Source organism: Myxocyprinus asiaticus, chromosome 44 (genome assembly GCF_019703515.2).
Source record: "Myxocyprinus asiaticus isolate MX2 ecotype Aquarium Trade chromosome 44, UBuf_Myxa_2, whole genome shotgun sequence".
Taxonomy (NCBI): domain Eukaryota; kingdom Metazoa; phylum Chordata; class Actinopteri; order Cypriniformes; family Catostomidae; genus Myxocyprinus; species Myxocyprinus asiaticus.
Genome location: NC_059387.1, coordinates 25,080,470 through 25,107,260, shown reverse-complemented (window position 1 = coordinate 25,107,260; position 26,791 = coordinate 25,080,470). Strand labels below are relative to the sequence as shown.

The 26,791-nt window shown below is 37.2% G+C and overlaps 1 protein-coding gene across 12 annotated transcripts in view; it reads left to right on the top strand.

Annotated features, from left to right (window-relative positions):
• Positions 1–26,791, top strand: part of LOC127434400 (connector enhancer of kinase suppressor of ras 2-like) — a 129,427-nt gene that overhangs the window by 69,578 nt on the left and 33,058 nt on the right. For 4 of the 12 annotated variants that reach the window (XM_051687122.1, XM_051687116.1, XM_051687113.1 and 1 more), the window contains exons 9-15: positions 1,475–1,621; positions 4,447–4,580; positions 5,657–5,850; positions 9,397–9,486; positions 15,018–15,226; positions 25,160–25,208; positions 26,169–26,344. In XM_051687122.1, the coding sequence (XP_051543082.1) occupies positions 1,475–1,621; positions 4,447–4,580; positions 5,657–5,850; positions 9,397–9,486; positions 15,018–15,226; positions 25,160–25,208; positions 26,169–26,344 (999 nt within the window). The remainder of the gene's footprint in view (positions 1–1,474; positions 1,622–4,446; positions 4,581–5,656; positions 5,851–9,396; positions 9,487–15,017; positions 15,227–25,159; positions 25,209–26,168; positions 26,345–26,791) is intronic. The other 8 variants (XM_051687117.1, XM_051687123.1, XM_051687115.1 and 5 more) reach the window with 3 other exon arrangements.

Genomic DNA, 26,791 nt, shown 5'->3' with positions numbered 1-26,791 from the left:
ACTGCATAAGGGTGAGTAAATGATGAGAGAATTATCATTTTTGGGTGAACAATTCCTTTAAGATGGTCGTTTCTTCCTATTTTACCTCTTAAGCATCAGAATTCAACTTTTACATGAGTTCTTTTCCTGTACTCACATATCTTCAGTCACTTTGTTGTCTTGGTGAGGGTATGCCATTCTCTTTTCATTATAAAAAATCAACCACACTAAGGCCTCATTAGTCTTTCAGTAGTTAGATTGTTGTCACCTTCATAATTGGATAAAAGCGCCTCTAATGTGTGATACAAATTCGGCTCGTAGCGAAACACACAGAACACACTGCTTGCAGAATAGGTTTTTTTTTACGTAACAATGAACGGTTCATGCTCGGTAACAGCTTCAGCAAATGATAAAGAATGGTGCATTGTGGTAGCTGCTCTATACATAGTAACCTCAGTGACAATGAGTCCCCATGTCCTATAGGATCAGTTTAGAGGCCCTGTACATCCAGCCCATCTCAGTGTGTGTGTGTGTGTGTGTGTGTGTGTGTGTGTGTGTGTGTGTGTGTGTGTTTATATATCTGTGTTTGTACAGTATCCTTGTGTGGTCCTTGCATGTTAGAGAGTCTTTATATACTGTAGCTGTGGGTCGTGGTGTCTGTGAAGGGCATGTTTAGTTCAAACTATGTATGCGTGTGTGAGAGTGTTTGTTTAATTGTCCTCTGATAGATACAGCTGGGCAGCATATTCATTTGAAGAAAAAAAAATTCTCAAATTCGCTAACGTAATAATGATTATTGTGGTTTCGAAATTATTGTGGTAATTAACATTTAGCTCAGTTCCATAAATAATCTGTGACGACACATAATCTGCTGCAACACAAAACATAAATAGCTTTTACATATATTTATATAATGATTATAAATAAAAATAAATGTTAATGTTAATATAATAAAATATGAATATGTATATAGCATTATGTCTGAAAAAAATTTCAAAATTTTTTTAACAGTATATAAATATTCTATATACTTAAATTTGTCATTTATTTTACCATTTATTTACCTGTGCAGAAATAATTTATGAAATGTATTTCTTAGAATTAATTTACATTATGAATTTGGCTTCTGCAATGTACAATTTCATAATGTTGTGATTTTGTAATTAATCTCGCTTCAAATATTGACATTTACAGAGAATGTCAAGCTCCTCTGTAGAATTTAATGTGAAATCAATTGACAAATTAACATACATCAGGCCTCATTGGTGATCACTCATTTCACATAGTAAATTAATGAACTTAATGAACTTGCACTGTACAGTATGTGTTTGGGTGCATGTGTTTGTGTGGTATGTTGAGTAATATTTTCTCTATATTCACCATAGGTGAATATAAAGCGGCAAACGTTAGTGTTTTCTGGTGGAATACGTTGTCTCTGTGTGGCGTATTTGTGGAGTCTATGTACTGTATGTTGACCCTATGTTTGTTGCTGTAGGTGGGCTGGCAGTTGAAAAACTTGGTAAGCTCTCTGCGTGGGGACCCTGCCGGTGTGACATTGACCCTGAAAAAGCGTCCACAGAGCACGCTCACCTCCGCCCCAGCCCTACTAAAGAACATGAGATGGAAGCCCCTGGCCCTGCAGGTAGGATGCCAGCCACCTGGCCCTAAGCTTCCCTGCTGAAAAGACATGTTGTGTTTTGGGTGCTGGTCCCAGCATGGAATGCTGGTATGCTGGTGTCTATAGAAAGCATGTTAACTAACTTAACCAACAAGCCTCCCTTGGTCAACCAACTTCGTTAGAAAGACCATGTTGGTTGACCAGTATTTATTGCTATGCTGCACTAACCAGCACTAACCATCGTACACCAGTTTGGACCAGCATGTAAGTTTATGTAGATCTGAGATGGTCTTTTCTGCAGGGAATTTATCGTATAGAGCTTTACTCTGCCCCTTTAACCACCCGCCCACCCCTGACCTCATCTCAGACAGGGCAAACTAACACTTTGACTCCATTTCCCATGATACACCTGCCTGCTCATAGAATGTACAGTTAATTCTGTCTAAATGACAGTGCTGCTGGGCTTAGGAGTTGCTTTTTAAGTCATTCACACTAACATCACTTACTGCAAACTTCTGTAAAAGTGTTGCGGGGACTTTTCTAGGAAGTGTGTGCACATGTGAGTGTGTTTGTTTTTCTGCACCACTGAGAGCAGATTAGCTTTAAATCAGCTTTTGGTGGAGGATTCATGTTTGGTTCTAGACTTGTGACGCTAGACTAAACTTTTAGATCTTTTCCCCAGCCACTCCCAAAACAGATCTGTGTGTATGTGTGTCTTGGCTGTTATCCTTTTGTATGCTCATTATACTTTCATTATTTGCACTTACCTCTTTGGGCATGTCATGTCCATACATCTAGCTCTAGAGTCTGTGTCATAACCCCTGTTCCCAGCCTTTCATCTCGATAGCAGTGGTGATCCATCAAAGAAGGCAAGGGAGGCTGAGCCTCCTCAAATATTGTAAATAAAATGTATTAACTATTTAAAATTCAGTCATTTTAATAAAATTTCCTACCAATGTGCATTACTCAAATGCATGTAATGTCAAAATATCAATTTTGTATACACAGAGTATGTGCTGTTTGTGTAAAATTCACCCAGGCAAGTGTTATACACTGCATATATGCCAGAGGAGGCTGACAGCCTAAAGGTCCTCTCTGAAATAAACTGGCCAAAAAAGAATTTTGGTGTTTAGTTGTATCAGCATGCTTTTTTGAGTTGACACAACTAACCCGCCTTCATAAACTTAAAATGTTAAATTTTCATAGTTCAGTTATCTTAAAAACATTTGCTAAATCAACTACATTTGGTGTCAAGTATCTGCCTCATTTATCGTGAGATCTTTGATACTAAGAAATGTGAATTCCTCTGAATCTACATGAAAACACATATTAGACAATATCGCAAATGCTGTCCCAACAAGCTTAACAAAGTTGTCTAAACAAACAGGTTATTGTTTTGCTGTTTGTTGACTTTATTTATAGTATTCTGTTGTTTTTGTCATCATTGTTAGTTAATGGTTGTGTGGTGATGTTAAGGCTTATCATTTTACTTGATGTTTGTTAATGGTCACCATTATTGAGGTTAGTGTGTCAAATGTTGAGTTCTATGTGCCTCCAAAACAAGACTATTGTACATTCTGGCTTTTCATATCAAGACTGTCTCCTCTACAGTAGTTAACATTTCTGGGATTTCTTGACATATAAGTCAAGTTCACTAAACATTAATAGTGATAGTATAAACAGATCAAAGCTTATAATGTTTGAAGAAATCAAACAGAAATAAACTCTTTATAGTTTCTGATACTTTTAGTCAGAAAATATTTTGACAATCCAGAATGCAGCTACCTAACTTCTGGTGCTACTTTACTCCTAAATGGTGAGCACATAAAACAAAAAATGGAAACACATGCCATAATGGATATCTAACTATACATTGAAACCATTGGCAAAATGAACTGTTTTAAATTTAGCATTTAGAGATAATTAATCAGAACATAAAACATCAAAACTGTGTGTACTGCAATGCATCCTGGGTAACCCCAGTTATTTGAACAAATCATATTAAGTCCACACTACTTAAAATAAACAATTGATTATTTTTGTTAATAGATTATTTAGTTGTCTCAACAAAACATTGTTTGTTGAATGCACGCTAATGGTATGTCAGTTCAGCATTAATTTTAAAGTCATTTTCAGTGGGCTAACAATTTTTTGACTCAGCAAATAGTTTTTTACAGTATGGATATTCAAATGAAGCAATGTCATTTGCTTGCATTAAAAATGCAGCCAAAAAAGAATAAGTAACCAGTCATTATCATAGGTAACCTTTCAAGCCAATTAGCTTTCAGTATCACTTAAGTGCGTCAACATGCCTGCTTGTGGTTACATTTTGTCAAAATATCGAAGAAACCCAAATGACAGTATTGAAGGATCTTAATATTAGCTATTAAAACAAGGCCATATAGGAATTTAGCACAGTGAAGGAGCATACTTCCTCTACATTTGTAGTTGATGTTAGATAGTATAATTGAAATTACATAAATAATGGTATTGGTTATCATCTGATTATAGCACTTCGCAGTTTGATTAATCATTATCTTGGGTTGTTGCAAATGTTTCCATAGACTCTTACTCATTATGTCAAAGGATCCTGACCCAGAGATCCCAGTGCACCGTTTACTGCAGACAGCACTGCAGTGCGACAGTATTGTCTCTCTGCTGAGGGACCTATTAATCTCTATCTCTGCCCTTAAGACTGTCTGCAGATATCAGTGTCTGGGTCATGTCTGGGAAACAGTGCTCCATTAGTACAGTTAACGGTGCCCTTTAGATATGTTTACCAGTGTTTTGAGCATCATAGTCGATATGAACTTTGATCTTTTAATCAATTAATATTGTCTGTCCAACAGCCTGTTGTTCCCAGGAGTCCCACCAGCAGTTCGGCCACACCCACAAGTACGATCAGCACACCCTCAAAGCGTGATAGCTCCGCCCTCCAAGACCTATACATCCCACCCCCTCCATCTGAGCCATACACACCAAGGTAAACACAGGGTCATATTCTACACTTTTGTTGCCTTTTTTGCCCTAAAGTTACAGTATAATATTAATCAGGGGTGCAGGCACCAAAACATGACCATCATTCTCTCTCTAACATTTAGAATTAAAATGCCTGTTTTTGCTACTGTACCTTTAAAACTTCTTTATGTAAAGTAACTGTCAATCATCAGGATAGGACAAATTGCTTAAAGCTGAATATAAACATGAAATGTAATCATGTTAATGTGCTCACGAATGTGATGACAGCACTTCTGAATGACCCATTCATGCATTATAGTTTTGTGTTGTGAATGTTAGTATATTTACACAGTTTATCAAACTCTTATTTTAAAAGAGCTATATCCTGTTTCCATGATATGCCCCCTTTTAAAGTTTTCACTCATTTCCTTCAGTCCTTTTGCTGCCATGGTTACATAAATTAGTCAATGAGCAAATTCACAAAGACACTCGATTACTTTCGCAAATATCAGTATAATATTCTGTCTAAGGGATTCATTTTACGTACTTGGCTGGCTCCCTTGTTAAATAAATAAATAAATAAATATGATCCAAAAGGAGTTCTAATTAAATATGTTTAAATAATTCTGAACAGGATTAGTAGAATTAGTAAAGTTTTTCTCATGTTCTATTCTACTCCTTTTCTAACTGGTCATGTTTGCCTTCAGATATTCAAAGAGATGACTTAAATCATTAGGCATGTGTCCTGCTGAACTCATATCATTCTTTTTTCAAATAAAATGTCCAAACAAATAAATGCAGTTACAGTCTCCAGTTACTTACACATTTTTTGTGGGGCGGGGGATTTTGGCTAGTGAAAATACTGAGTGACTGGTGACTTTGGAATACCACTAGCCAAAGTTATTGGTGAGCCTAAAAGTTAATGTCAAGCCCTGATTATGAACCAATCCTTCAAACAAGGGATCAAACAATCCTCTAAGAATCAAAAAAGTTCCTGCACTGAGATTCTGAAGAATCAACTGATTCATATTAGGATTGATTCCAAATTATGAAGTCAGTGTAAAGCAAATGTCTGATTAGATTGTGTTATGTTGTGTTTAGAGATGAAAAGGGGAGTCTCCAGAGTGAGGGCGGGGTGCATGTGGCAAAAGGGTCAGAATCACCAAACTCATTCCTGGATCAAGAGTACCGATGCCGATTTCCTCTAATGGAAGAGGAAGCAGTCCTCTACTGCTATCAATATGACCCCAACCACGGACCTACAACATCCCGCCGAGACAGCACACCCACTTACGGTACGCAAACACACTCACAGGCACAAAACTTTTGGTCCATGAACTTATCTCAGCAGGAGTTTAGAAGCACTTACCCACATTACAGCAGAACCAGTGATGTAGAAGTGTCTGAAGAGGTTGGTATACTGTGAATTTATGAAAGACCATATATATATATATATATATATATACACACACTGGTGGCCAAAAGTTTGGAAAAATTGGTACTTTTCTTCACCGAAGTGGCATTCAACTGATCATAAATGTATAGTCAGGACATATAGTCCAGATACTCAGGTGACATTTCATCCCATGCTTCCTGTAGCACTTGCCATATATGTGGCTGTCTCGTCGGGCACTTCTCACACACTTTACAGTTTAGCTGATCCCACAAAAGCTCAATGGGTTTAAGATCCATAACACTCTTTTCCAATTATCTGTTGTCCAATGTTTGTGTTTCTTTGCTCACTCGAACCTTTTCTTTTTGTTTTTCTGTTTCAAAAGTGTCTTTTTCTTTGCAATTCTTCCCATAAGGCCTGCACCCCTGAGTCTTCTCTTCTCTGTCATCTGAGGACATGTGAGGTGTCTGTTTCTCAAACTAGAGACTTTTGACTTATCCTCTTGTTTAGTTGTATCTGGGCCTTCCACATCTCTTTCTGTCCTTGTTAGAGCCAGTTGTCCTTTGTCTTTGAAGACTGTAGTGTACACCTTTGTATGAAAGTTTTTTGGCAATTTCAAGTATTGAATAGCCTTCATTCCTCAAAACAATGACTGACTGACGAGTTTCTAGAGAAAGCTGCTTCTTTTTTGCCATTTTTGACCTAATGTTGACCTTAAGACATGCCAGTCTATTGCATACTGTGGCAACTCAAAAACAAACACAAAGACAATGTAAAGCTTCATTTAATGAACCAAATAGCTTTCAACTGTGTTTGATATATTGGCAAGTGATTTTTCTAGTACCAAATTAGCAATTTAGCATGATTACTCAAGGATAAGATGTTGGAGTGATGGCTGCTGGAAATGGGGCCCATCTAGATTTGATCAAAAATGACTTTTTTCAAATAATGATGGTGCTGTTTTTTACATCAGTAATGTCCTGACTATACTTTGTGATCAGTTGAATGCCACTTTGGTGAATTAAAGTACCAGTTTCCTTCCGAAACAGCAAAATCTGTACATTATTCCAAACTTTTGGCCGCTAGTGTATATATTTATGTTTAGCAGAGAAATAAATTTACAATGCAAATTATGGTTACTCCATGGATGCTTGTGCATCAGATGCTGGAAATGTCCCACCCCTTACTGAAACTGAATATCACTGATTAGCAAATATCCAATCACGTCTGAAATGAACATTCTGATTAGTAGATCGGCTTAGTCGACTGTCTGTCTTGCCCATGCCATCAGTTGCGCTCACACGGCTCCGTGCACGTTTGGAGAAAATCTCTCTCTCTCTCTCTATATATACATGCACAATACACTCAATGGTGCTGCGGCATCGTGTTAGTAGATTGAAAAAGTTCCGGGTCAAAAGACTTCTTATTATTCTGGCGGCCATACGTATCATCACTTATTTCTGGTGGGCACACACAAAATCCTAAGAAAGATAGGTGAGCATACGGCATATGCCTGTGTATGCCCTAGACTACATTAATGAGCAGAACTATAAGAACATTCACTCTCTCTCTGTTCCCTGCCCCCTCTCTCAATCTTTTAGCATTGGAAGTTTGGTTTGTGCCTTTCTGCACACCATAAAATGATTTGTTATTTTTCGCTGGTTTTACAGCAGTTGCCTGTGGGACTGAATATTGACACAAACACTCTTTAATAATTTGAAAAGCCACAAGCGCAATTAAGGGTATTCCCTCGATATACGTCATCAGACTTGCTGTAGAACAGCACATTATGACTGATTTTTTTTCTTTCCTTTTTTTAAACACCCAATATCCAAAAATCTGGACAATTATAGTGCATATTTGTAAATACAGTTTATAAGATCAAAAGACCACTCGACCATCACACAGTTAAGGGTTTCACAGTTATTTGTGTATTTATGTGCGTACTCCATTTTTGTTGACATTTTTATTTATTTTTTTATTTACTTTTATTTATTTTATTTTTTTAAAGAAAAGAAAAAAAAATTCTAGCAAATATACAGTGTGAAAATGCTTCTTCACGCCACAGTGAATATTTTTAAACTCTTTTATAATTTAGTGCAAATGTTTTCATTATAAATTATATAATCAGAATAACAATTTGAGTAAAAGGTAGTTGTGTAGAAGGTGTTTCTTTCCCCATTAAGAACAATGTGCATTTATTTTTAAATTGTAACATTATAAGATACGAGTTTACCTAGCGCAAGAAGAAGGTAACTTGTCCCAGCTGTCATCTAATTTTTATAAAATACATTTGATATCATTCTTAAAGTTTTATCTAATGTAAAAAACTGAACCAAATATTCTATGTAATTATGTGTTTTCATAATTAGGTTGAATAATGACATACATAAATAACGACAGACAAATAATTTAACAGAATCCCAGAAACATTTATTAATCTGAAAGAAAAACTTCTTCTATGAATTACATACCATACCGGCCTTTTAATAAATCCAAATTTTGACACCCATGTATTTTTTTTTAGTACTTTCTTATACAAAAAGTATTATTATTGTTTGTTTGTTTGTTTTTGGTTTGTTTGATTTTAGGGTCCCTCGGAAATCCTAATTTAACCCCTGCCTGTGACCCTTTGCTTGGTCGTGACCCACCAGTTGCGAACCGCTTCTATAAATAATCAAACATGTTTTGTAAGGTTGTGCGTGACTGTAAGTTTTTGAGAGGGTTTATGAAGAGAGTGTATCTATTACAAGTTTCCTGCGTAGGGAAGTTGTTATCAGATTTTCTGTAATTAAACTCTAGGGAGCTGGGCTGCACTTTGTTCTGTATGTGTGTGTGGATGTGTGTGTGTGGGTGGGTTTGGGTGGTTTACGAGGACATTTTTTTAGGTTACAAACTGGTAATTACAAGGGTATTATGCTATAAATGTGGTTAATGAATGATTTCTACTGTCCCCATAGTTCAAATCACTTAAAAAATACATACTAACAATGTTTTTTTGAAAATGTAAAAATGCAGAAAGTTTTTTGTGAGAGTTAGGTTTAGGGGTAGGGGTAGGGTTAGGGGATAGAATCTATAGTTCATACAGTATAAAAATCATTATGTCTATGGAGAGTCCTCATAAGGATAGTTGCACCATGTGTGTGTGTTGGTGTGTGCGCAGTATTATTTCCAGAACTAGAGAACTCAGCTATAGCTTTTAAATGCCAGCATGAAGTTCTGCAGTGGCACAGAACTGCTGACACACTCTATGCCCGCTGCTTCTACAGAAAACGAAAGGACACATTAACTGTGACAGTTTGTCTCACACAAACACACACTCACACATACTTACCTTGGCTTCTGTTGGGAAAATGGATTGTGCACTGTTATTTTACTTCCATCTCTCTATCACTGTCTTTCTACATGAACAAACACACAGCTTGTGACATGTTGTTTGTATTTTCAGGTCGTCTAAGGCCCATTTCTATGCCTGTAGAGTATAACTGGGTTCCTGACTATGAAGATCCAGCTAGACTGAAACGAGAAGGACGGAGAGGTGAGTTTGTGTCAGTCACAGTAAAGTAACCTAACCCTAACGGCAGTCAAATTAATGAGAAAGATGCCAAATTAATGATAGCATTGTAGCAGTTAAATAGATTTTTTAATTAATTTCAGAGTAATTTAACACTAAGAATAATGTTATAAATTTACATTAAATAGTAAAAAATTTGACAATCTAAAAAAGTTTTAAGGCAGAATGCGTCATCACATTGAAAGTGTCCATTACTTTTCTAAGCATTTTTCTAAGATTGGCCTTATAATTTTCTCCTGGTGGACGATGAAACAGACAAAATAATCCCATGGACAATGGTGGCAGTTATGAAATTTGTAATGTAAAATTATGATTTTCTTTTTTCTTTTTTTTTTCTTTTTATAATGTACACAGTAAAACCCATTTAGACATTTATTAACATACATTTTGAGTTCATTTTGTCTTTCAAGTCCATATCTGGGAAATCTTCTTGTATAATATTTAATCTTCATTTTCAAATGGATCTTTGCAGATCTATTAATCTATTCCTCTTTTTGTCTCATTATTTTTGATTTACACATTCTCTCTTTCTCTCTGACTGTTTCTTTGTTATTACATTCTTTTGGCTCTTATTCAGCAGTGATGTTCAGCTGTGTTCTTTTCCATGGATCCAATTCTCCTCACTGCACGGTGGCTCTGGACAGTGCTGGGAATCTCTGATTACTTCCTGTGACAGCACTACATGCAGTGCCAGGATAGCAGTGGCAGTTTCTGAGCACTAACACAGAGCCAGTGTGCAGTAGGGCCGACATTGTCTCAATTAGCATCTGCTTTAGAGAACAGACCAGAACTCCCAACAGAAATGGTTGGACAAAAAGATTGTACACCTACAGATGGTATCAATGGCTTCACATGGTGACTTCATGATTTTGTTTCGAAGACAGTTTAATGGGTTCAAACAAAGCTATTTTTTTAAATTGAAAAAAGAAAAGAAATATAAACATTTACTTTCTTAAAGGAATGTACAGTAGTGTCTCACTTTAAAACTTAAAAAAGGACCCAAAGTGTCATTAAAGTAGTCAGTGCTTCTCATGCACCATATTTCAAGTTTTCTGAAGGCATACAATAGTTTTTGTTCAGAATCAACCTGTAATTTAAGCCATTTTATTTTCTGTAAAAACCAGTGCAAGTTCGACCAGAAACATGCGAGCTACTGTGGACAAAATTCTCTGGTTATAACATGCATCGAGACATAAAGATTTTCCTTTTGTGTTCTGTATAAGAACGAAAGCAAGGTTTGGAAAGTTTGGAGGGTGAGTAAATTAAATTTCAAATTTTAAAATTTTGGTTAACTATTCCTTTAATGCATAGTCCAGGTCTTATTGTCAACGATTCATTGGCGCAAGCTATTCCGAGAAAAAAAATAAAAAAATCTTCATAATCATTAATCTAGATGTATTATCCTGCTCTTACTCTGAAACACGTATCCTTTTCCGCTGATGTCGCTTAGGCCATGAGGGCTATTGAATAATGTTGACCAATAGCTAAATACAGTAGCTATTTAGCTACTGCCTTTGCAAACTTGCTTTCAGGCCAGGCTCCATTCTGGTATAGGATGCCCACTTCTCACGATCCAATCAATTCCTGGGGGATAAAATCAAGTTCACATAGAAACACATCACATTACAGAAGTCAAATGGGTTGCAAACAGTGATTTTCATTGACTTTAATTATTGTTCGTTTTTTTATGGACTTCCACGTCATAATGTCAAAGTCTTCCTCATCATCTTCTATGTGGTTGTTGTGTGGGCAGAAGTCTTTGTGTTGACTCACTCATGTCGTGTCTTACTGATTTCCTACGCTAAAGTTTTTGTTTTCTTTTGGTGATCTCCTCAAAGACTAGCTGCTGCCCAAACCCCTCTCTTTTCTTTCCTTTGTGCCACTTGTGTGTCTTTATATGTGTGTTTGTGTGTTTGAGTGAGGAAGTGGATGCTCTGATCACCTGGCTGTGTCTCCTAGCTGCTATTTGATCCTGTTAAGCAGCACTGTCTCTCCGTATTGTGTGGGGATTAGTGTTTTGATAGCTCTCTTATAACCCTCTTTTTCTCTCTAACTCTCTGGAGAGAAAATGCAGGTGGTAAGTCTGCCAGATGATGTTTAGAGGAAGAAGGATGGTTAAGAAAGAAAGAGGCACTCAGAGGAGATTGTGAGAGATGGGATGGAGTGATGTTGTAAAATAATGTGATAGAATGAGAGAGAGAGAGAGATTGGAGAGAGGGTCAGTAAGGATAAAGATGTAATAAGATCACCCACACAAAAGCGAGTTTGTTTTTGCTTGGAACACTGGATGATTGTCATTCTAGGTAATGGTGACATTTTTTTTTTAACTGTTGTCCTACCAAAGGCATCCTTTGAATTGCTTGCTTTGTATTCAAAATGTCAGTTTTGAGACTTGTTTTTCCACAAAGTTTAAAGCAGTGTTGGGGAAGCTACTTTAAAGTTGTAGCTAGTCAAGCTACTGTACAAGTTGCTCATAATTGTAAAAAGTTAATTGTGGTTGACTGTGATTTGGTCTAGCTGCCCTTCTGATAAAAAATTTAAAAAAAGACCTTATACTCTATAAGTTACTAATAAGAAGTAACTAATTACACTTCTGTATAAGCTATATATCTTCCTAAATATATAACCATCAGAATATATTATTGTTTTTATTTATTTTGCTATTAGTGCAGTGTTTGTCTGAATCAAAACAATGAGGATCTCAAATAGGTTAACAGTATTAAACTACATTTGAACAGATTTTTTTATACCGTAACTAAAAATCAAATATTTTATTTTTTCAAAAAAAGAAAAAAAAAAATACCAAATTATAATTTGTACAACTCATAACACATAGTGACTAATAGCAGCATTTATCTTACCATTATGTTATTGTAATTACTATGTATATCGCTACAAATAATCTAAAATGACGTGCAGATGCCTGAGCATGTACGCAAATAAATCTGTGATTTTTTTTATTATTATTATTTTATTGGTTCATTGAAATGAACCACTAAAATTAATCTGACTTCACACTACAATGAATCAAATATGAGAGAAATGCGGATATTTTCGACAAGCATGTTTGCAACCTTATGCATGTGAAAAACAATATACTGTATATGATTAAAAAAAAAAAAACAGCAAGTAGCATTTTGTCATGCTAAACTGCTACACGTTGGAAAAAGTTATAAAAACAGCTGTCATGCTACTGAAAAATATAGTTAAGCAACATAAAGCAACATTGTTATTGATGGATTTTTCAGAACATTGCGACTGGCTTTTTAGATGCCTCCACTTCTTGTCCATCATAATGAGTTTTATGCAGCAGTTCAGTTAATTGTAATAAATCAGGAACTTACAGTTAATGAGATTATGATTTATTATGATTCTACGAGCTTTTGTAACCTGTCTGACTAGACATATAAAAATGTAAACCCACCACTGCTTCAACTTTACCATTAGAGAGCAGGAAAGCTAGGGGTACAAGAGAGAACTTCTTCTGGAAGCATGCTGTTGCCATGGAGACTCTGACAGGAGCTCTCCTGAGTGTTTCACGTCCTATTGGCTGCTGCCGGGCAACGGTGGACTTGGGTGTGGGAGCATGGAAGCCCAACAATGGCAGTGGTGGTTCCTCAATGAAAGGGCAAGAACAAATCCAGGCTACTGGGAGCCTGTTCATTTGGCTCTCTAATGTGGCTGTGTTATGCCCATTAGACAAGAATAGCTCTATAGAGGTTTGATTGGTTTCTACTTATTTGGGAAGAGTGCACAGGCTTAAATAGTGCTAATGAAAGGCCTCTTTAGAGGGAAGGAAACATTGTGATTGGCCATTAGAGGTTTTGAGTGTTACGAGAGGGGTTTGGGTAGGTTGATTGATGGAATACTGATGCCAGAGTAATTAGTGATTTGACACAGCAGTGACTAGAGTGAAAAATCATTCAATACTGAAAGGAAAGGATTGGCTTCATATGAATATAATTTTATTTTACTGTAAATGCCCAACAAAAATGCTAACCAAGACCATTTACAAGATTATTTATGGCTGAATATCTGTGCATAATGGTAGTGTTTCAATGGAGTGCGGGGCATTTTGTTTTCATGATCTGAGACACATAGATCACAGACCAAAAAAATATCCACACCACAATACGAGACAACCCAGTCTGTAGTTATAATTGAAATAGACCACGTTTTATAATAAAACATCTCATAACACCAAAACACAATACAAACAAAATAGTCCAGCCTACAACAATTGCGATAAATTAATAAAGCACACCACATTTGACCATTTACATTTATGTTACATATAAGCCTAGACACTTTGTAAACATGCATCACCACAACAAAAGCTCCTCAATTCCAACAACACAATAATAAAACAACAATAACCATGAAACACCAATAAAAACAACTCTAAAGACAATGTAACCGGTCCTGCTCGACCCGCTCCAAACGGGATTCGAACTGGTGTCTCTGGCATGGGAGGCAGGCACGCTGTTGCGGAGGCTAAAGGCTACAGACTCTAGCATCAGTCGCTAGTTCGCCTCTTGAGGCCAGGGGAGTGAGGATTACACACTGTACAGCTACCTACCAGCTGGCTACCATTACACTACACCACTATTGTTAGTTATCACGAGCATGCCCACTTGCTGCTCTGTCGATGATGATGCCCATGTTTCGTTTGGCACATTCCCTCCTCCTACCACCTCATCTCCACTCTGATTCGCACTTTGTTGATGTTGGTCGAGGAAGTTGATGATGCCTCTTTAAACCACTGTCTTTATCCATGCTGCTGTTACTCAGAATTGTTACAAAACACCACCAAAATTAAATTTTAAGACTGCAGCATGCACAGGAATCACGTGTTTCTTAAGGTTATGACAGGAAATAAAAATATTGTAAGACCTACTGTTGTTGATTATGATTGGGGACTACCCATTCTATCTACCCGTTCTATTCGAATAATTAATAAGGTAGGTCTGTGCAAATTTTGGGGATTATTTGGGGATGCTATTAATTATCATTCATAAATAATTTGGTGTTATATTTCTGTTTAAATTTCCGTTTAGTGTAAATATGCATTTTTATGATAAATCACAATGTGTGATTTTAAGTTACCCTTGGGGAGATCAGTGTTCCTTTGAGTTTGGTGTGATCCTGTTGCAGCAAAGCTACCATGTAGTGTACAATACTAGTATGATTAATCTAAGAGAGGAAATAGTTTCCATAGGTTAACATACAAATTGTCCATTACTTGCTTTAGGGAGGCACAGTGTATCTTTTGGGGGGGCCACTGCCCCCTGATGCTCGCAGGTTTAAACCCAGCAAATGGTGATACATTAACTGTCACCATTATGGACTTGAGCAAGACACTTCACCCAACATTACTCTGAGATAATAATAATCCCTGTAATAAGTGTACTATAAGTTGCTTTGGATAAAAGTGTCTGCTACATGACAAAATGTTTTGAAAACGTTTTTCTCATTTTGTCTCTTTCTTCTCTCAGAAAACTCTCTGTTACGATATGTAAGTGAGGAGAAGGCTGCCGATATGGCAGCTCGGAGCATGAAGAGAGACACCGGAAAACGAGGCAAGAAAAAGAGCGAAAAGAGTGGAAGCCCCACCCACTACGCTCTCCTCCCCACCCTCCAAATGGAGGTACTGCGTCAAGAATCCATGAACACACCAAACCTAGAATCCACCTCTCTTTACCATGTGAGTAGACTGCAATCAATGTCCTTTAAAGACAAATAGATTCATTAGTAGATTCATTCTGCAGCCATCTCAGCATTTTGACAGCACCCTATAGCGACTTTGTAATATATAATGATAGTACTGTATTTAGTCACATTATTTTTGTTCAAAAATAGCTTTAGCTGAATAAATAAATGTCATATGTGCAATTTTCCATCAATTCCCTATTTGAAGGTCTTTCGTTTAGAAATTATTTTATTTCTCAGCCTGACCTCATGAAAATTACATGACTGTGGCAATAGTTTTGCAAAATGACATTACATGGTTCATTACACGAATTGCATCAGCTCCGTGGTGAAATGTCTACTGCTACTGAATTAAATGTTCTCCCAAACAGATGAGGTTTTTAAGGTTAATCAAATCAACAAAACCTACCTCCTAAACTTAAACCTAAAAAGCAAATGTGAGATGAAAAAACGCAATTGATAAAGCAACCACATCATTTTGTGGTGCTTCTATGACACTGTTAGCTCACATGTCGACTCGCATGCTCTCCTTGACTTGTAGCCGGTTCTTCGCATTGCAATTGCAATGCTCTATCAGTTGAGCTTCCGCGCAACTGGATGGCACATAAACAACCTTGTAAATGTAGACGCTTATGTAGTGCAAACATTAAAATATTTTGCCTTACAATTCATGCGCTATAGTAAAAGTGTTCAGATGTCATAAGATAGCATTGTGTGAGAACGTCTTACTGACCAATCAGTTAGCGCTTTCCTCGTAAATATTTATGAGCCTTTCCCGGAGATCCAAAATGTATTTTTGGATTGCATATTTCTTGCTCCAAAAACTGAACGAAACAGCACTACCCAAACCAATTATCAGCATGTCTCAATGGATAGTGCAGCGCGAGCACAGAGCAGGTGTGTTTACTCGCAGACTGGACACAACCGTGTAGCGCAGGCAATTATAAAGCGCTCGTAAACCAGTGAGAAGCACGGCGTGGACCGCAAAACCCGTTTAAATGAAGCACAGAATTGTCTGTTGCAAAACTCCAAATGTCTTGTTGAGTATACTAGTTAAAACCATGTTGAACAGCCCTGCAATTCAAAGAACACTGCCAAAGAAAACAGGAGAAAACACTGCCATGTACAGACATGCATTCAATTGGAAGGGTTTCAATCCACACATCACAACCTTTACAAAAATGTACCATGGATGTACTGTAGTAACACTAACTGTATCAATATGTTATTTTGGCAGAAACAGTTTATACATGTATTTAGACTTCTCTTTTTTTATTAAAAAAATTTCATAGTTTTTTTTTTTTTTTTTATATACTGTATATATTAAAACCATATTTACTATCAGTGGTAGTGAGAAGCCATGCATGGTTTTATCTATGGTTACCATGGTCTTATTACAAATACCACTGTTAAAACAATGGATATTATGGAAGAATTTATAAACTCGCACTGTCAGAATATATAAATTTAACCCTATATAAATTGTGTTATTTTTTTTATTTTATTTTTTTTTACAAGATGTTACTGTATTCCATTCTCAAAATCAATAATGTACTGTCAAATGTGCATTTGAATGCACAGAAATATGCAAAATTATTTGTAATTGCATGAGTGCTAGAAACTTTTCAGCCAGCCCTTTAAGTACACTCAACGCTGTTATGGCCTAGGTTGGAATTGAAGTTGACACCCCTGCTCTAGTGTTTATTTCACAAGGAAATTTTCGCGATTCGTACAATGAGCCACGTAAAATTAATTTAGCAAAAATGTAGGTATAGTAACATGATTCTATGAGACCAGGTCATAATTTCTGAAGAAAAAAAAAAAGAGGCTTTTTTTTATTTTTAATGAGGAAAGACCTACATCTCTAAAACTGCTTGCCAAACTAATGTTTCTATAGCAAATGTAAAATTTTGAGGTTGGTCTAGCCAGTGTTTTTGCACATCCTAGATGAAAAGAGCATGTGATGCCTTTGCCTGACAGACGATTGGCTCTTTTGATTTAAAGAACTTCAGTGCACTGTGATTTCGATTGCTTTTGCAATTTGCTGAAAGAGGTTGTTTGCTTTTCTCTGAGTGTTAATATCTGTGCATTCCACTATTCTCAACTGTCGCTGTGTCTCTAGGTCCTTTTTTATTGTCTAAGATTCTCTTTCAAGCTTTTTTTAAGTGTCACGAAGCCCTAGCGTCCAAATCAGGCTAAACTCACACATAAGACTGTGAGCAAATCACGCAGATTAACACTTTTTTATTTTCTGCTGTTCAAACAAAGAGGTATTTGTCAAGGTCTGGCCACTTTCATATAGGTTCTTTACTCCATTAAGGTCTCTCTAATCACTGCAGGTAGAGTCCTTATATAATGAGTTTTCACTGAAAGCAGCAGACCAGGGTCTGCAGAAGGAGAATGTATACATACACCCACATACTGTGTGAGTGAGTGTGCGATTGTGTGTATATAATGAGCGTTTGTCCTCTACCCTTAGTGTGGAGGTGTGTGTGTGTGTGTCTTGTAGTGTGGACTTATTCAGCGAGACCGGGCTTCCTCTGTGTGAAGTTATTAAGAGTGGATGTGAGATCTGACTGTATCTTGCTGTAGTTTTTAAGAGGGAAAGCTGCAGCTGTTTTTCTCACTTCATAAGCACTCGCGCGCACACACACACACACACACAGTGAGGACATCTCATAGATGCAATGGTTTTTATATGGAGGTAATGATATTTACTATACCCTAACCCTACCCCTATAATACTAGCTCTCATACATACCTGTTAATATCAGTATATTTAAAGCAAATCATGATTTGATTGATCTATGAGCCTTTCAATTAGAGCGGGCAATTTCAAATGTCTCTCACAAATACCGTCAAACCTGTATAAATAATGCCATAACCACATACACATGCAAACAAAAACAAGAAATATTGAAATAGAAATGTAGGGAAAACTAATAGTTTTGGGGAAAAGTGGTTGCTGTGGTGTGTACACGGTGTGCTTATGGATGCTGAGTAGGCAGATGGTGGTTCTTTGGGGGTGGGCGGGGCTCTGTCATGGTGTCATCTCTCATAGGGCATGAAGTGACGTGATTGGCTAAGCTCCATCTGAGACTCATGCAGCTGAATGAGTGAGTGTTATTACAGAGCTGTGATTGGTCCAGGACTCTGCCATCTGTTTTCTTCATGTGAATATTATGATTAAATATGCTTAAAGCCTGATGCCCACAAACTGCATCAGAAGGGATTGTTTTGGTTTTATTCTCTTTGGTTGTTTTCCTTGCCATGTGCTCTTCTGTCTAGTCTGTGTTCCATGTTTAGAGCATGGTGTCTGGATCCTGACTCTTCGGCCTCAGGTTCTGGACACTCATGCCCTATATCTTGTCTTTGTGAACACATGGCTTCATGTTCGGTTTCGGTTCTCTTGCCATGTGCTCGTGTCTGGTCTTGTCTTTTGTTTGAGCACATGGTTAATGATGGCCTCATTGCCATGTGCTCTATTGTCTTGTCATTGTGTTTGTCGTGCCATGTGCTTCCCGACTCCGCCTCCTCGTTCCCTCATCACTCTCCCTCGTTTATTCCTTGTTAATGTTAATTAGTTTCACCTGCTCCTCATCTGTCTTGCTGCCTATATATCGTGTCTTCTTCCCTCCTGTTGCTGCCAGATAGTTTTGTACTATTGTATATGCACTGCCTGTGAGTTGCCTTGTTTTGTTCTGGTTATCCAGTCGGTCCTGTCTTGATTTTGTTTTAGTTTGTTGGTTTCTCCCTTGTGAGAATTTTTGTTTGTTTTTTTTGTTCTTTTTAATAAATGCCCTTAAACTTGCCTTCTGCATTTGGGTCCTTCCTCAACAAACCGTGACTGTTATGGATGTACTTGAGAACTCTGCTGACCATCATCATAGTACTGGACCAAAACCAGGATCACAGTGATGGTCTCAGCAATATAGCAGTCTTGCTGATTTCCTCCCATTTGATCTAAAAAAAAAAAAAAAAAAGAATAGATGTGATGTAAGGGGACAAGAAATGGTGAGATTAAATGAGATGAAGAGAAGAGATACATTGTGTTGATTAGCTTCTGTTTGTATGTGGTGTGGAATGGCATCAGCTGTTATTGTTTACAGTGGAGCTTTATTACCTACATTGTAGTTTAAGAAGAGAACTGCAGTTTCCCTGATCAGTGCCAGCACCCTGACTTCACACTCAAGGAGAAAACTCTCACTCTGTCCACCGGACACACACACAAAAGCATAGCCTGTTGAAACACTTTAAATACAGTCCAGTACCTCTAGTCCTGATACTGTATTTGTGCAACCCCCTGACTTCATATATTCAGAAAAGAAAACCACAATCAGAAAGAGGCCCCAGAGATTGGAAACTGTTCAATCTTGACTGCAGTCTCCCTGGCAATCATGATTTCAAGCTTGATTACACTTCCCGATAGCGCTATCTAGCGCTCTGCACATAGGTCAAGAACTAGGAAGTGTAATTGAGCATAAAATCATGATCATGCCTAGAGACTGCAATGGCAAGATGTACAGTGAAAAAGGAGAAATATTTTGGTCTGTTTTCACCCTAAACCAACTGGGTTGCTTCAGATGACATCGATTAAACCACTGGAGTCTTATGGATTACCTTTATGCTGACTTTATCTCATGTTTGGAGCTTCAAAGGCCTAGCCACCATTCACTTGCATTGTATGGACCTACAGAGCTGAGAGATTCTTCTAAAAATCTTTGTGTTATGCAGAAGAAAGTTAAACACATCTGGAATGGCATGAGGGTGAGTAAATTATGAGAGAATTTTCATTTGGGTGAACTGTCCCTTTAAAGGTGCCACTTACCTGCATATTTTAGTTTAAATGCACCTTTGTAAGGGGATAAATGCTTGTGCTTTGTGCCCATGACGCAGTGCATATGCCAGCATGTCAATTGTTAATGCTGCCAATGTCATCGCAGAAGATGTTTGCACCATATGTCTTGTGCACCCAGAGCCTGTGTCGCCATGAGCCATTGAGCTGTAGCCTAATGGCAAGTCCCAATATGCTTCCTCTAAGAGTAAAGTGACTGAAGAACAATAGTTCAGAGAAGCAATCCACTTCTTTAATGACCATGATAGACCTGTAGCAATTTATATTAACCACATCAGAGATAGAAAGAGGAACCAGCAGTTGGTTCAAGCTGGTTTATGCTGGCAAGTCATGATTTAATTCAACAAGGAAGAGAACGGATGGGCTGAGCCAGTTCAGAAGAAAACAAGGTGTAAGAGTAAGAGATGGATATAGCAGTGGACAAATTAGTAAGAAGTTGGTGAGAAGTGGGTCAAAAAGCAAGGGACAAAGAAAAAAGTGCTAAGCTGAATAAAGAAGTATAAAGTAATAAGAGATGTGGGCAAAGTCGAAGTGCACATTTATGTCCATGCCACATCCTGAGATGTAACCACTGTGTTTACTTGAGGTACTGTAGATAGTTTGTAGCCTTTCCATAATGCCATCTTTCTCTGAGGATCATGAATCCTGAGGCAAAAGTCATGCATTTTTAAAGATCTTTGGACTGTTGATGCACATCTCATGTTAATGTCTTGTAGAATTCTAGTAAAGGAGTATCTGGGTGCACTTTTGTTTATCGTCCAGATGGCTTCTTCTATTGTAGAATGGTTGAGATTCCCTGAGATCTTGTAAGACTCAACAGTCACTGTAGGAATTACCCTCCACCACCACCCTCCACATTTTTTAGAGGTGCCCTAATTAAATTCACTCTTGAACCATGTGCCCTATCCTTAATATTTACTTTTCTACACTGAGCCATCCTTTTATAGTATGGCTGTTTTGTCTCTTTTCTATAGGCTCAAAAAGTATGTCCATTCTGCCATTCTAAATTATGCCATGTTGGGCCTTTTCATGTCTAGATGTGGAATCTTTGGGGAAGTTTGTCTCACTGTGTCTTAGTGTTTTTCGCAACTTGCTCCAATTTACACAGCGATTGTGAATCACACCATCAGGGAGGCGATTCCCACAGTGCTTTGAGAGTGAGTCTTGTTGACATTGATGTGTGATGAGTTAAAATGCAGGGGAATCACCACCATTCTTTAACTAATGAGGCCATTTGAACAGCATTTAAATAAAAATTATGTGATTGTTTACTCACCCCCATGTTGTTTCCAACCCATATGATTTGCTTTCTTCCATGTAACACAAAAGGTGAATATTTGAAGAGTATCCTGGCCTCTCTTTTTCATATAATGAAAGTAAAAGGGGGCTGGATTGGTCACACTCCAAAATGACAAAAAAAAAAAAAAAAAAAAAAAGCACCATAAATTAGTCTATATGGCTCATTCACTATTTCCAAGTCTTTAAAGCCATACGATAACTTTGTGAGGAACAGACCAAAATGTAAGTGGAAATTAACTGACCATCCAGTTGTCATTGACTTGACATGGAACCATATTTGATTTGAAAGCTATAGTGTAGGGTAAGGGTTGGGTAAATTACAGGCTGTTCCTCAAACATGTTATTGTATGACTAAAAAAACACTTCAGCACAAGGAATTCATGAGTCGTATGGACTACTTTTATGTTATTTATTTTTATTTTATTTTTTGTTTTGTTTTTTGGAACTTGACAACTCCAGTCATTAAATGGTAAAAAGTGTCCATAATGTTCTTTAAAATTCACCTATTCCTCTTAGATTGCAGGGCAACTTGCATCCTCAGTAACAGATCAATAAATCAATTAGCGTAGTGTTAGCATTTTCCTTCAGTCAGTGATACTGTTGCTAACAGATGCATGGCAACACAAGTTTAGCTCTTTAATGTTGAAGCCCGCAGGAAGTGTCTGCACTGAGGAGAATTGCCACAGGACATAAATATGTGCTCAGCCTGGGTGTGCAGATCCAAGTCATACTGCTCAATAAACAGACCATGGATGCTAGAAAATTCTCACTCTGTCCACCGGACACACACACACAAAAGCATAGCCTGTTGAAACACTTTAAATACAGTCCAGTGCCTCTAGTCCTGATACTGTATTTGTGCAACCCCCTGATTTCATATATTCAGAAAAGAAAACCACAATCAGAAAGAGGCCCCAGAGATTGGAAACTGTTCAGTCACAGATCAATAAATCAGACCATGGATGCTAGAATTTGTATTTATTTCTTCTTTATCCCTCATTGTGCCTTCCTTCTCTCACTCCTTCATCTGTTCTGGTGTCACCTCTGATTTTAATTTGTCCTATGATGTGTTGATGCTCAGAGATTGTTTTGCTTGCACATTTCCTCTGTGATTCCACTTTGGAGAATGGCATGTGTTGACCGATGACATGGTCTAGACATTTCTGTCTCGTTTCATTTCCTTCTTATATATTTCCTTCCATTTCTCACTTAATAAATTTCCATCTCTACCTAATTTTTACTCTTTCTCTGCATCTCTCCTTCTGGCTCTCATTTTTTCTATCTTTATGCTTGTCTCTATACGTCCATTTTGTTCTGACATCCATACTTATTTGGGGCAATAGCAACCTGCCTGTAAGTCTTAAATGAAGTCACTTCTAAATGTGCACAAACATCAATAGGGGCCACTCCGCTGTGCAGCACTGATTTCAAGGCACAAGATGCATGAGGTGTTGTAGCTTGCTTAACAGCAGGTTATTAGCTCAGTAGTTGGTATCTTTGGTTAGTTAAACAGAGAAAGGTCAGTAAGGATGTTTATAGTTGGCTATGTAATTATGATGTAATAAAAGCTGTGGCCTCTAACAGGGGGATGTTGCAGGGTGGTAGTGTAGTGGTTAAGGCTCATTATTGGTAATCAGAAGGTGCTGGTTCAAGCAGAAGCCCTTCTTCCAAAGACATATCAGCAAATATGAAGAAACAAAATGATTCACAGACAGAGACTGCTTCTGGTTGTTTAAACCCTCTGGGGTCTGAGGGTGTTTTGGGCCCTGGAGAAGATATGACATGACTTAACATTTGTGCTTTTTTCAGTTGCTTAATAACATATTAATGGCTAAAGTCTAATAACACTGCATTCAGCACAAACTGGGCTACAATAATATGTGAGCAACATGTTTGTACATATTTGTATTTTTGAGAAAATAACGTTTATGCGTGGTTTTTGAAAAAACTATAATTTTAAATAACTGAAATAAGGCCATATAACACATACTAAACATTTGTTCACAAGACTTTTGAGTCTAGAGTTTTTGCTACAAAATGATGTGAAAACCATCCTAATCACTCATTCATACAACACAATATAGTCATTTATTTTTTGTAAGACACTTTTAGTGTTAGAAAGGCCATATGTGAGGAGGAGTGGATGATCATGAATATTGATGTGATTCACACCTGAGGAGACAAAGACCCCTTCCCTGGACCTATGAATGAGGAATGTGACTGAGAGAGAATGAATGTGAGGAGACTAATGATTGAATGTATTATTTGTAGCTTATTCACAAAATCAAGTTTAAGTTTAAAGCAATCTGACTATACATTTTCTTTACATAAAGACTTTACTTAAAAAGTTTAGACCTACACTACCGTTTAAAAGTTTTAGATCAGTAAGGGTTTTTAAATGTTTTTAAAAGAAGTCTCTTCTGCTCACCAAGGCTGCATTTATTTGTTACAGTAAAAACAGTGATATTGTGAAATATTTTTACAATTTAAAATAACTGATTTCTATTTGAATATATTGTAAAATGCAATTTATTCCTGTGATCAAAGCTGATCCTTCACATGATCCTCAGAAGGATCACATTATCTAATATGCAAATTATTCTAATATGCTGATTTGCTGCTCAAGAATCTGCTGCTTTTATATCATATTACATATCATATTTATATAATACAGCATACAATTTAAATACCTGCTTTAGCCAAAACAACATTTAAATGTAACTAAAACTTGCCTATTAGGACATATTTCAAATTTCAGTACCCTGAGTACTGGCTGGCAAGTCTGGAAATAGTTCAACTAGTAAAATATGTACATGTTTATATAAAATAGCATGTCAACTAATGTAAGTAAAGACTTTCTCATCCGAAATTGAATCCACGGCTGGATCAAGTCGCTCTTCAAAATGCAAACGTTCATCGTCGGAGTCCCGCTCTTCTTCTGAGGACAATGTGAACTCTTCTTCACTATCCAGGAGCTTCCTCACCTGTGTAGCGTGCCATCTTCCAAACACGCAGGAAAGTGAATGACAATTTGCATAGATCGTCTCAGCACATTACTGTATGAATTGCGCCCTCTGCGCGTGGGTGGGATCACATTGGCGATTATTAGCTGAGCCAGGAGAAACTGTACATCTCTTTAGTTTAATACAGATTACATTGCAGGAGAATATTTGTTTTAAATTTGAATTGTTTTATTTAAAAGTAGACATTTTAAGATTTTTTTGACATATGTTTCATGTTTGTCTGATAAGTATTCGCTGAGATTAAATTCATTTCTGTGACGTGTTTCAGAAAGATGCTCGCAGAGACAGAGACGGCTGAAAGCACACCCTGTTTATTTTCTTTATTTTACAAAAGCACAAGGTTTTGTTGTTATTGTGAGTGTACACAAATAAAAGTAGACCCTTTATAGTCTCTAATGATGTCTTACACTTATCTGTATGCCCAAAAATGACGGAGTATTTTAAGTTGTTTCTGCTGTTATGTGGAAAAAATCCAGCAGGACGCGAGGGTTAAGTTCCAACTGGTTAAAAAAGTGAGGGCTGTCAATGAGACAGGTGTGATTTCTCAGGACACAAATTTCACTGATACTGAATATGTGTGGTGTTCCCCCCAAAAAAGGATTTCCTCTAATTCTGTTACTAGCCTACATTGTATTAAATTTGTGTGGTTTTAAATCTGATTCAGTTGTATTCACATGACAGTGCTGGTCCAATCCAATTGATATTCATATAAATTCTCGAAAGCTGACATGTTTTGTCTTCTGATTTACAGACATTCCAGGGATCCTCTCTGCTATCCAAGACCAAGAAAAAGAATAAAGGTGATTACTTATCTTTCATACTGTCATGTTTGTTAATATTGTCTTTATGCGGTCACCAATATAAACCTAAAAGATGCCTAGATGTTAAAACATCATCTTACTTAAAATGCATTTTTACCCTTTTTATAGATAGTTAATGCATTCTTTAAATTTAACAGTGGAAAGACCAACAAAGTTGCAACACTATTATGAAAGTACATTGCATTTCCTACATAATGTACATCAGAGAGTAACTCAGATTTTCATGCAGTTACATTGAAAATGACAGTCTAATGATAGTTCAGTATACTCCCTTAATAGCCATCTAAGTATATTACAGGAACATTTCCCATTTCAAATCAGTGTGAGACTGTGTTTATTCACTCATTTGCATTTAAAAGAGTTCTAATCAAGCAATAAGCCATGAGAGGTTGTGCATTACAATAATTTTACCTCAAGTAAGGAGTGTTTTAGCCATGATGCAAAGTGGAGGTTCTTTAAGGTTGCCAAGCGATTTTGCAACTTGTCGCATTGGATTCAGCTGATGTGTGGTCACAGATGTGCATTTATTGTCTATTCTGCATTGACTTTGGACACGGCTTGTCCAATGAAAATCAGAGTTGGAACTATCCATTTTATAAGGGATAATGTACAGTCAAGTCAGCTGGTCACTGTTGCAAAATACAGTATTGTGCATAGGTTTATTTTGTGATAATGACTGTTATTGTACATTATGCTTTTCATTACACAGCATATTACCAATTAGATTAATTTATTTATAAAGTATTTGTTTGAACTGCAATAATGTTTTCATGTCAGAAGGAGACTGCAGTGTGATGAAAAGACGTAAAACTAGCACATCTATGTTGGAAATGGGTTTCCCAAAATATTGAACAGCTATTAACCAATCAGAATCAACTATTTCAGAGATCCATGTAATGACATTTGTTAACAAATAACGTTCCCTTATTTGGCATCCAGCAGCCCCACTGTCATCCATCAGTAAGAGAAGGATCTCCTGTAAGGACTTGGGCCGTGGAGACTGTGAGGGCTGGCTGTGGAAGAAGAAGGATGCAAAGAGCTATTTCTCCCAGAAATGGAAGAAGTACTGGTTTGTTCTAAAGGGTGCCTGCTTATACTGGTACATGAATGAAGAGGTAAGTGAGCAAGTGTGTGTTTGGCCAATACAGTTGTCTTTGTAGTTTCTCGTATCCACCAGTGCAGCAGAAACTGCATTGATCTAGAAATGTGACTTTAATTGGTGTCAGCTTTACCCTTTTGTGTGGGAACAAGATTAATGCTTGTCTACCCCCAAAAAACTGTTCTGCGCACAGCGTTGCTGTAATGAAGATAAGGAACTCCAACGAACTCTCCCTTCTCTCTTGTTCTCGTTCACTCTCGTTCTCCCTCGATTTTGATAAATTACCATCCATGTCTTCTTTTTTTATCACGGTCCGGGCGTTGCATCCGGCTGCTGTTCTGGGGGTTCTTAGGAAGAAAGGGGCTCAGCCTGGTTTTGGTCCATTGAGATGCCTGCAGCATAGTCTGGCTACAGTATAATTGATCTTCTACTGGTTTTGTAAACAGGCAGGCTTACTGAGAGC